Source organism: Delphinapterus leucas, chromosome X (genome assembly GCF_059928025.1).
Source record: "Delphinapterus leucas isolate spDelLeu-1000000601 "Yukka" chromosome X, BTC_Dleu_Yukka2, whole genome shotgun sequence".
Taxonomy (NCBI): domain Eukaryota; kingdom Metazoa; phylum Chordata; class Mammalia; order Artiodactyla; family Monodontidae; genus Delphinapterus; species Delphinapterus leucas.
The window spans coordinates 67,989,551-68,001,643 of record NC_143150.1 but is presented as its reverse complement, the minus strand read 5'-3'; the positions used below and the strand labels follow the sequence as shown (position 1 = coordinate 68,001,643).

General features: G+C 38.5%; 1 protein-coding gene across 2 annotated transcripts in view; it reads left to right on the top strand.

Annotated features, from left to right (window-relative positions):
* The first annotated feature begins 5,380 nt into the window (after window positions 1–5,380).
* The window catches only part of UPRT (uracil phosphoribosyltransferase homolog), a 54,683-nt gene continuing 47,970 nt past the window's right edge, over window positions 5,381–12,093 (top strand). Inside the window, exon 1 of one of the 2 annotated variants that reach the window (XM_089904348.1) lies at window positions 5,381–5,885. In XM_089904348.1, the coding sequence (XP_089760474.1) occupies window positions 5,506–5,885 (380 nt within the window). In that variant the 5' untranslated portion in view covers window positions 5,381–5,505. The remainder of the gene's footprint in view (window positions 5,886–12,093) is intronic. The other variant, XM_022580872.2, reaches the window with a different exon arrangement.

The following is a 12,093-nucleotide window of genomic DNA, read 5'->3' as shown; positions in this document are numbered from 1 at the left end:
CCCTAATAAAAGGAAGCTATATGATTTACCTGACAGAGAATTCAAACTAGGTGTCACAAAAATGCTCACTGAGGTCAAGAGAATTGTAAGTGAGAATTGCAACAAAGAAATAGAAAATATTTTTTAAAGCCAAATATAAATTAAGGAGCTAAGGAATGCAATAATTAAGTGAAAAAAATCACTATAGGGATTCAACAGCAAACTAGATCAAACAAAGAAAGGATCAGTAAACTTGAAGACAAGTCATTGGAAATAATCCAGTCAGAGTAACGAGAAGAAAAAAGAATGAAAAAAGTTAAGAAACGTTAAGGGACTTATGGGAGACCATCACAACATCCAATATACACATTAAGGGAGTCCCAAAAGGAGAAGAGAGAGAGAAAGGACCAGAAAGGTTATTCAAAGAAATAGTGACTGAAAACTCCCCATATCTATAGAAGGAAACAGATATCCAGATGCAAAAGTCCCCAAATCATCAAATAAGATGAATCCCCCCCAAATCCACAATGAGACATTTTATAATCAAATTGTCAAAAGTCAAAACAAAGAGAGAAATTCGAAAGCATCAAGAGCAAAGTGACTGGCCACATACAAGGGAATCTCCATAAGACTATCAGTGGATGTTTCAGCAGAAACCATGCAGACCAGAAGCGAGTAGGATGACTTATTCAAAGTGCTGAAAGACAAAAACTGCCAAGAATACTATATGTAGTAAAACTGTCCTTCAAAAATAAAGGAGAGATAAACACTTTCCCAAACAAAAGCTGAGGAAGATCATCCCCACTATACCTGCCTTATAAGAAATGCTATAGCCAAGATATAAAAGCAACCTAAGTGTCCATCAACAGATGAATGTAGCAATATAAAGATGTGGGGTATACACACACACACACACACACACACACACACACTGGAATATTACTCAGCCATAAAAAAGAATGAAATTTTGCCATTTGCAACAACATGGATGGACCTGGAGGCTCTTATGCTTAGTGAAATAAGTCAGGTAGAGAAAAACAAATACTGTATGTTTTCAAATTATATGTGGAAGATAAAAAATAAAACAACTGAACGAATATAACAAAACAGACTCACAGATACAGAGAACAAACTGGTGCTTACCTGTGGGGACAGTAGTGGGGGTGGGGCAAGGTAGGTGAAGGGGATTAAGAGGTACAGACTACTAGTTATGAAATAAATAAGACACAAGGATGTAATGTACAGCACAAGGAAAATAGCCAATATTTTATAGTAACATTATATGGAGTATAACCTATAAAAATATCAAATCACTATACTGTACACCTGAAACTAATATAATATTATAAGTCAACTATACTTCAGGAAAAAAAGTGCTAAAGGATGTCCTTCAAGTTGAAACAAAAGGGTGCTAGATAGTAACATGATAGCATAAGAAAATATTAAACTCATTGGTAAAGGTAAATATTCAGGCAAATAAAGAACACTATTACTGTAATGGTGTAGGTAAATCTATTTTAATTCAAATATAAAAGTTAAAAGAGAAAATTATTTTAAATAGCTATAATTAAAATATGTTTAAAGATACATATTAGGAACGAATGTAAATTGTGACAACAGTAACTTAAAGTGGGAGAGAAGTTAAAATGTAGAGTTTTTGTATGTGATTGAACTTAAGTTGTTAACAACCTAAGTTAGACTCTTATAAGATATCTTATGTAAGTCCCAAGGTAACCAGAAAACAAAAATACCTCTAGAATTTACACAAAAGAATAGAAAGGAATCAAAGCATGTCAATACAAAAAATCAACAAAACACAAAGGGAGACACCTCAGTTCTTAATATATCATTTTTACAGGTTCTCTTTTATACTTTTTATACAAGGTAAACTCTTTTATAGAAGATGGTATAATCTTTTATACAAAATCTGCCTGTCCTGCCCCACATATCTGCCAGGAATTGTTTAAGATCTACAGGGGAGGTTTTGTATTCACGAGTAAACTAACTTCATAAGGCTGTAAATATGTATTTGAAAAGTGATTCAAAAATTTTTGAATCTATGGGGAGTAAATGGTAAAGAAGAAATGATACATATATCTGAAAAGATATCCAAATAGACATTTTGAGGTCATTGGGAACCACAGAACAAAGGTAAGTTATACATCTGAAAGGTGATACAGCTATTCATTTTGAAAGCAAAGTGAATCACACTATTTTCTCAGAACATTGGTTATTCTTTTAATTAATAGATTTTTGTTCACAAGAAATTACAATGCAATGGTGTAAGCATCACCAAGTCAACTTCAGTTAGAGAACTGCTGGAGTTTATGGCACAAAGGGATTGTCAAGGAGTTCATCAGAGTACTAAGCATTAATAGAAAACTATATCGGAATTCCCCAGCTCAGTCATAAAGTACAATTTTGGGTTCATAGGTTAAATCTGGTATTGCAGGTGAGATACTATATAGTACAAGCAAAAAGTATGGTGTACAGTAGAGGAATATAACCTGGGCTACTCTAAGGACCTGGGTTATAGAAACAAATTGACCTGATCACACTTAGGTTCAAATCCCTGCTCCTGCACTTATCACCTGTGTGACATTATCAAGATACTCAATCTCACTACATCTATTTTCCTATCTATAAAATGGGGATAACAAAATAGAGCCTACCTCCTAAGGTTGTTGAAAGGCTTAAATGAGATAACTAAAGCATACTGCATGGAAAATAGAGTTTAGTATTAATAATTTAATAATAAATTAACTCTTCTGCCTTCTCCTAACTCTACTACTTATGATGTGACTATAAATTAGGCTCCTAAGTTTCAATTTTCTCACCTGTAAAACAGGAATTGTAATACTGAGGCCAACTGCTCCACAATGTCGAATGAGATAACCTATATAAAAGTGTTTTGTAAAGGCACTGTGTAGACGCATGTGAAGGATATCTACTGATACATGCAATTGGTTTACTGCTTCCCATAAATTTTAGGGATCATCTCAAATTTATAACTCAAAACCTAAAATGAAGTTTACAGTCATCTCAATTATTGCAGGAGAATTTTCCAGCTTTTTGCTTTATCTGGCTTTGTACCTCCATCAAAAAGTGGGAAGCAAGAGAGCTATATTCACATTTGTCAGTTCTGCTGTTAGTATCTTTAGCGTAGGTTTCCATGCTGCCTAACATTATCCTTTGGTTTTCAAAGATCCATATTATCCATGACCTCCATGCCCTCTACAACCATGGAGAATTCTAAGATCTTCATTCATTTTTCTTTGTATCTGTTCTAGCACCTAGAAACATGATTGGCAAATAGTAAGGACTTAACCAATATTTGTTAACTAAATGATTTCATGAATCTGTAGGTATGTGTAAAAAAGACTGGATTTAAAGTGAAAAGACTGGGGTTTCTGTCTCTGCTTTTCTCCATTTTGGATGTGTGACCTTGGAGAAGTCACTTTAGGAAAAAGAATTACATAGTTATCATCTATAAACGGGGCTTGGTAATCCTCAAACTTTTTTTTGAGAATGTATAGAAGGTCTTTGTAGGTTATAAACCACCAAATTTAAGGTGTTATCATTAATCATCAGTGAATTTTACTTCAATAGCATCTTAAATAATTAAATTGACTAGATAAATAGATTTGCTAATGATTATTGGTTAATATAGGTAAGTATATGCATGGGTGTTTCTTATAAGAATGAAAACACAAGACACACTGGTGGTTGTACTGTTCTAATTCATATTCTGTGGCACTGAGAACAAGGTCATTTGCCTGAAGAAACACTAGACAAAAATGACTTCAGTACAGTTTTGGTCCTGGGATGTCTCACAATACCATTTTAAATTCATTACTGCATTTAAAGTACTGATAATGAAAAATACTGTATTTCATTGTTTTCCTTAGAGTATTCATTGGCAAAGTAGCCATTTAATTGCTCCTGTCCACTTCATGTTATCAGATTCAGCTTTTAAACCCAGAAATCCTTTGAGTCACATTGTGTGCTAGGAGAAAAGATGCACAGGCTTTCAAAAATGAGTGGGATTACAGTTTAAGGCTGCAATTTTTATCATCCAATCAAATTTAAACTCTCTATAATTACAGCTAACAGTGTACTGACCTAGAGGGTAAGACACAAAGCAGAGAATATGGGAGAGAAAAAAGGGAGAAAAATACCATTAATACTGATACCAAAACAAAAACCAAACAAACAAAGAAAAAATGGAAAAGAGAGCCAGATCAAGGCTCAAGTCTCACCAAAGGCCTCAATATTCCTGTTATCCGTTACTCATATTTGTTTGAATCTCTGCATATGCTGATTATGTTCCGGTATGGAACAAGGAATTTTAAGAATTGGCTTTTGGAAGGCAAAATAGAATTACAGAATGTCAAAATTGGAAGAACATTTAGGGGTCAAATAGTTAATGCATCTCATTTATGGATGGACAAAGTCAAGTCCAGAGACGGGAGGGAAATTGTTAAATACTGCTCAATAATTTTTTAGTAGAATTAGCAGGTTTCTGATTTTGTAGCTCTTCAAAAAGGGAGCCTGTAAGCCACTGTTCGCAAAAAGTACCATTTAAAAAAAATCAGAATTGTTGGGTTACGTGTTAAAAATAAAGATTCTTGGGTCCCATCTCAGATCTACTGAATCAGAATCTCAAAGGTAGGCCACGACAACCTGCATTTTAACAAACTTTATAATTGTTCTAACACACAAAGGTGTTGAAAAGCACTGCCCTAGACATTCTTAGCTCAAGCCTTTTATACTATATCCTCACGCTAAAAAAAAAAAAAGTGTCTTTCCAAGTATTTAAAAGAAGCAAAGCGGTAGTGGGTCTGAAATGCTGTCAGAATCCTCATGGTAACTGTACAGTGTAGGGTCCAACCAATAAAGATAAGGAAAGCTCTAGTAGTCAAGCACACTTGGGAAGCTGCAGCTGGTACAACAGTCTAGTAGAGGGCAGGCTCTTCAGCATGCTGCTAGGCATTTTTAAACTTCCTTTTTGGGCTACACAGACAAGCATACAGTAGATGCAGTTACTGAAGTTTAACTTTTCTGCCAGGACACAAAGTCTGAAAACATGGGTCTTTGTGTGTCATCATTTTAGCACTCTCCAACCCTAGTTTTCTCCCGGCTCTATCACTCACTCAAAGTTCTGCAGGCAGAATCCCTAGAGGCTCCCGGGAGACCCGGAAACCAAATATCCCTGGCCTCACCTTGTCTGCCAAGTTCGGTGTGGGACCCCCACGCAGCCGGGGCAACGCAAAGGGTTAACAGGCCGTTCGCTGCAGAGTGGCAGGGAGCGAAGCCAATCGAGTGTCTAGGCGGGCTGTAAGTCTGGTGTGGGCGGGGCCGGGACGTAATGTGCGAAAAGGAAGCGGTGGAGGCCAAAGGGGTGAGAGGGCAGCGGCGGTTAGAGGTTGCGAGGAGGCGGGGCGACCGAGAGAGCATAGGAGCTTTGGTCCGTTCTCCCTGCTCTCCTTTATCCTTAGGGGTCGGGGACGGCCTGGTGCCTGGTGTATGGCCACGGAGTTACGGTGTCTGGACTCCATGCCCTGTCACAACCAGCAAGTAAACTGTGCCTCGACCCAAAACCCCGAGCCGCAGCAAGCTGGCGAACTGATCCCGGACCATGCCGGGGGAAACAGCGACTTCGCGGGCAAGCTGACTCTCCTCAGGGGGAGAGTAAGCTCTTCTAGCGTACCGGCTGAGCGGGACTCTCAGGCCTGCGGCGGCGCCACCCTCAACTCAGAGAGCAACGGTGGCACTGGCAACTCTGACGCGCCAGCCAGCGACTCCCTCCTAGGGGACTGCGAACTCTCCCGACAGATCGGGGCGCAGCTTAAGCTCCTGCCAATGAATGATCAGATCCGGGAGCTGCAGACCATCATCCGGGACAAGTGAGCCAGAGCGGAAGGGGAAGGGGAGGTGGAGGGTCTCTCAGGGGTTGGGCGGGGATTGGAAGTAAAAGGGCGAAGGTTCTTGGCCTAGGGAAGCTGGTCTGGAGACTTCGGCAGGGCATTTTCTTTGCGGGGCGGTGTCACTTGACTCAGGCCTCCTACCCTCTTTCCCAGTACCTGTGTTTAACATCGCTTTGTGTAGTTTGGAAGCATTTTAGGTAACCTCCTGTTTCCTCTTTGTCTCTTATGAGCGGAATACTCAGTCATTCCAGTCAGGTAAACGTGCTGATCTGCCCTGTGCCTGTTCTCGTGGGCAGTAACCATTTCTGGGTTGTAGGTTTACCACGTGAACAGACACAGGGCAGAGAGCATAGCCCTTTCACTTCATACTGTTTAATAGACTCCCAGTTTGTTTCCTTGTCTCCATTTCTCTCTTCTACGTGTACCCACACATTACTGAACAATTAATCTTCTTAATATACTGCTTTGATTCGCTAACTACCGTACTCAGCAGCCTTCTTTGGCTTCTCTGAGCCTACCAAATAAAGTCAGGATCCTTAGCTTGACATTAAGGCCCATCTTCGTGGTCCCTAGGAACTATTCTGAAACATCCCCACTTCTCCTCGCATCTCAAATTCTCTTTACTTCTCTGCATGTTCAAATCCTACCTACTCTTCAACATTTATCATTAAATGTCCACCCCTGCCAAGAAGCTTTCCTTCAATCATTCTTCCTCACTGATCTTCCCTGGCCTTTTTAGTGCAAGATTCACCTTCTGTTTTGTGTATTGTTGTTCGTTTTGCTCTTATCGCACTTGTTAGATTTTAAGCTCCTTGAGGGCAGAAGTTGTATCTTTTACATTTTTGAATTCCAACTATGCCTTGCAAGCAATAGTCATTCAATTACTAAAAGTTCTTTGTAGCTGTTAAAGTTATATTTATGAAAGTATTTAATGGTTTTTAATGAATTAATATTGAAAACTGTGGTCACGTGAACCAATAAATGAAGTAGTGATCTTAAAAAGTAGGAGACATAGGCTTGGTAGTTGTGGTGGGGGGAACTGAAATAAGACTTAATCTGTAAAACAAAGAAAATAGGATGATTCTTGTTTCTATAGAGCAAGAGTTACTGACTTTGTGTCTTGGACCTGTGCTGTCTTGGACCTTGTGCTGTACCTGTAGATGGGCTTCTGGGCTTTAGCAAATCCTCAGAAATTATCTGGGAAATGTTATTTGTATGTGCATTTTTAATGATTTTTTAAATAGCATTTTTATTTTTTAGTATTTTTAAAATAAATTTATTTATTTTTGTAAATAAATACAAAAATATTGCATTGGGTCTTGGTTGCTGCATGCAGGCTTTTTCTAGTTGCAGCGAGTTGAGGCTACTCTTCGTTGTGGTGCACGGGCTTCTCATTGCAGTGGCTTCTTCTGTTGTGGAGCATGGCTCTAGGTGCACGGGCTTCAGTAGTTGTGGCACACGGGCTTAGTTGCTCCATGGGCATGTGGGATCTTCCCAGGCCAGGGCTCGAACCCATGTCCCCTGCATTGGCAGGCAGATTCTTAATCACTGCACCACAAGGGAAGTCCCATAACATCTTTATTGAGCTACAATTTACATACCATACATTACACCTTTTAAAGTGTACAATTCAGTGGTTTTCAAGTATGTTTATTGCTTTGCAGCCACCACCACACAATTTTAGAACATTTTCATCAGCTCAACAAGAAAGCCCACACCCATGAGCAGTCACTCCCCACATCCCTCCAACCCACCAAGAGCCCTAGACAACCACTAATCTACCTTCTGTGTCTATTGATGTGCCTATTCTGGATGTTTCATGTAAATAGAATCATATGACATGTGGTCTTTTGTGGCTAGTTTCTTTTATTTAGCATAATGTTTTCAAGCTTTATCCATCTTGTATCAGCACACCATTTCTTTTTTGGCTGAATGATATTCCTCTGTATGGATATACCACATTTTGTTTATCCATTCATCAGGTGATGGACATTTGGGTGGTTTGGTTTCCATTTTTTGGCTATTATGAATAATGCTACTATGAACATTTGCATATGTGCTTTTTTATGGGGTGGGAATTCCTTCACTTTCATTAGATTTCACAAAGGGGTCTTCCTGACCATGTAAAAGTGAACAGTTGCTATAGAACTTGGAGAGGGCATGACATTCAGCATTCATATATGACAGTATCAATACCTGATTTTACTGCATTACTCAGAAAAGCCTGGGTGGTGTAGTAAACCTGGGTGTAAGCAAAATATTTTTTTTCTTTTTTTTTTCTGAGTTTGGAAGGAGACAGCAGGATCCAGAGTCATCTTAGGCAAGATGTTTAGCATCTCTGTGCTTCAGCTTTATCATTTGTAAAATGAGGATGTTCCTAATATCTCATGAAGCTCCTGGGAGGCTAAAACAAGATACTGTCTATGAACATTTGTTGTAAACTGTGAACAGTATGCATATTTACGGCATTTCAAGCCTTTATGTTTAGATTTGTGCATGGTTCAGATTGTATCCGTAAGTGCTGGTTTCTTCAGCTTTGGGGAGACAGTAAAAGGAATTTAACTACATAGAATGCACATTCTTATTTTAAAAAACAACACTGAGAGATCCTAGATTATTTTTATCCTGCTATGATACAGAATAGAAAAACTCACTACAATTTTTAATAACTAATTGATGCTTATTTAGGGTGGAGACAGAGTTTTAGTTTTGTTTCTGTTAATCAAATCTGTTAATGGAGGCCTCTGTTCCTTTATCTTAAAAAATTGGCATCCCCTCACACAAACAGGACCTGTTTTATCCGGGACTGGTGTGGAGTGCTCGTGGTTAGAGGAGCTATATTTACAGGGGTCTAGTTATGGAAGGTGCCATCAGTTATCAGTCTGTCTTCCTTGTACCCTTATGCTCTTCTCTATTTTGATGTGACATCATATATGTGCACTATGGAACTGTCTGATGATAGAGGCCATTGAAGTACTTGTTATTCCTTTTATTGTTCCTGGTCCTTAGTGTCTATCTAGTGAAGGGATTGCTTTCTGAATTGACTTTGGCATGGGGAAATGGGGTTGAGCCAGAGAACTGCATGTTGTTTTAAATACATAAAGCAGGCAAGATTGAGAACATTGGACTTATTTAAAATATCTTTTTACTTATTTTTTTGAAATGTGCTGTATTTGCAGCATAAAATGTTGGTGGTATTATTGAATTTCAAGGAAATGTTTTTTTCTCTATTTGAGTATGCAGTAGTCTAAACATCAAATGATCAGATAATTTACTCTGTCACACAGGGGTCACTCATGAACTCAGGAAGAAATGACTGCTTCATTTGCAGTTTTTGTTGTTGCAGTGGATTTAAACCACACATCCTTCCCTTTCTGCCTCCTTTATATACTAAACCCAGCAAAATCTGAGTGTAATGCACTGTTCCCTTGAACACAGTTCATGACCTCATATATAAGGCAGTGCAGTGTATCTAAAAGATCATGTCCTGTCCCCAGTTTTTGTTTTCTTTCGTTTTCTGAAACAGTAAAGTAAAGCTGTTTCATGAGCTATTGAATGTTTCCTGTATATTTGCCCTCAAAGGGGTTTCACCATGGCCTCAGCAGGCAGCTTGGATGAAAGTTGAGCCATCTTAGAGTATTTTAGTCCATGAAATAGCGCTAAAGAAAGAACACATTCATTCTTGTGACTTTTTTTTTTTAGTCACCTGGTGGGGAGACAATTAACCTCAGGATGGATGAACATCCTGTGCAGCCCTAATATGAGCGCAGCCTGATGTGATTTGCGTTATTTGGCTAGGTAGTGTTCTTAACCAAAGCTGTACATTTGAATTGCTTGGGGAGTCTTTTTTTTTTTTTTTTTGGAACCCATCCTTAGAGTGGAGTAGTAGAGTAGTCTTGGGTGGAACCTGAGCACTTGTAGCTTTTCAAACACCACAGGTTATTGTGCTGTGCTCAGGCTGGGCCACTGCCCGCGGGAGAATGGCCATTCTCCCTTGCGTGGTGATTTGGCTAGTTTTGGATTTAGGGTATAGGCTGAGCCAAGGATTCTAAACTAAACAGAACCAGCCTAGAGAACCTGGCCTGGTATCACCCTGAGACTGGAGGAATCTCAGAAGTGTTCCCTTCAACTTATACAAAACCAAAATGTCCACCACAGAAAACACTATGACCTACAAGTTATTTATCAATAAATCATGGACATAGTTTTGGTTTTCCATGTGAATTTTCTAACTGGCTTTTAGGCCAGGAGTGAGGAAGTCGACTTTTTATACATACCTCTGTTATAATATTTATTGGGCATATCCTAGTAATCTCTTACCAGCTAGTCTGGACTCTGGGGAGGCAGAAAGAAAGTGTGGCCTGGCACAGTACCTGGCATATAGGGGAATTAATGTTCCAATCATTATAAAAATTAATAAATCAACTTGAATGACTGAGGCCTGGGTTCTAAAGGAAAATGATAGCTTCTCTTCTATTTCTACCTGATCTCGAATGTTTACATTGAACTCTGCTTTGAGGTGCAAATAAATAATTAATGACACTATTTTATGAGATTCTTAAGAAGGTGCCGAAGATCTGTGGCCCTGATGACTTGCATCTGGCAGGTAGTAAAAGCTATTTTCATTTTTGTTTGTTGTTTGTTTTGGTCTTCACATCAGATTAGGTTTGCTGCAAGTACTTCACTGCATTTTGTTTTTTTTTGAGGGGGAAGGAAGGAGGAGGAAAATCATTTATAAATCATCTGCATACAATGACAGACTGAGCTTAGAGCTTCTTTATTTTAATGATCACATAACAAAGTAGCTATGGAAGTAGCGCTTGTGTTTTCAGAGCTTCCACTAAACATTAACTCTAAGTGAAACATTCCTTTGGTTTAAACCTGCCAGAAAAGCTTATATTTTTTACTTCCCTTTAAACTGTTGCTTAAAAAAACAAACAAACAAAAAAAACAAGAACATATTAGGGCTAAAACTGAGTCCATTTAGTTCTTCCTCCTTAGCTTAGGTTGCTAGATAAATACAGGACACCCAGTTAAATTTGAGTTCAGATAAACAATGAATACTTTTCTTAGTATATCCTAAACATTGTATGGGACATACTTCTGAAATACAAATTTAACTGGGTGCCCTGTATTTTTATTTGCTAAATCTGGCAACTTTATGCCCAGACTTAACTTCTCCCACCCCCAATGCTAAAGACAATCTTTGTGTATAATCCTCATTTTCAAAAATGAGACCTAGGACAGCAGAAGCAAGAATAACTACAATCCTGCAGCCTATGGAACAAAAACCACATTCACAGAAAGATAGACAAAATGAAAAGGCAGAGGACTATTTAGGAACAAGGAACGAGATAAAAAGAACAAGATAAAACCCCAGAAAGACAACTAGATGAAGTGGAGATAGGCAACCTTCCAGAAAAAGAATTCAGAATAATGATAGTGAAGGTGATCCAGGACCTTGGAAAAAGAATGGAGGCAAAGATCAAGAAGATGCAAGAAATGTTTAACAAAGACCTAGAAGAATTCAAGAACAAACACCTAGAAGAATTCAAGAACAAACAGATGAACAATACAATAACTGAAATGAAAAATACACTAGAAGGAATCAATAGCAGAATAACTGAGGCAGAAGAATGGATAAGTGACCTGGAAGACAGAATGGTGAAATTCACTGCTATGGAACCAATAAATAAAAAAGAATGAAAAGAAATGAAGACAACCTAAGAGACCTCTGGGACAACATTAAATGCACCAACATTCACATTATTGGGGTCCCAGAAGGAGAAGAGAGAGAGAAAGGACCCGAGAAAATATTTGAAGAGATTATAGTCAAAAACTTTCCTAACATGGGTCAGGAAATAGCCACCCAAGTACAGGAAGCACAGAGAGTCCCAGGCAGGATAAGGAGAAACACGCCAAGACACATAGTAATCAAATTGACAAAAATTAAAGACAAAGAAAAATTATTAAAAGCAACAAGGGAAGAATAACAAATAACACACAAGGGAACGCCCATAAGGTTAACAGCTGATTTCTCAGCAGAAACTCTACAGTCCAGAAGGGAGTGGCATGATATATTTGATGAAAGGGAGGAACCTACAACCAAGATCACTCTAGCTGGCAAGGATCTCGTGAAGATTCAACGGAGAAATCAAAAGCTTTACAGACAAACAAAAGCTAAGAG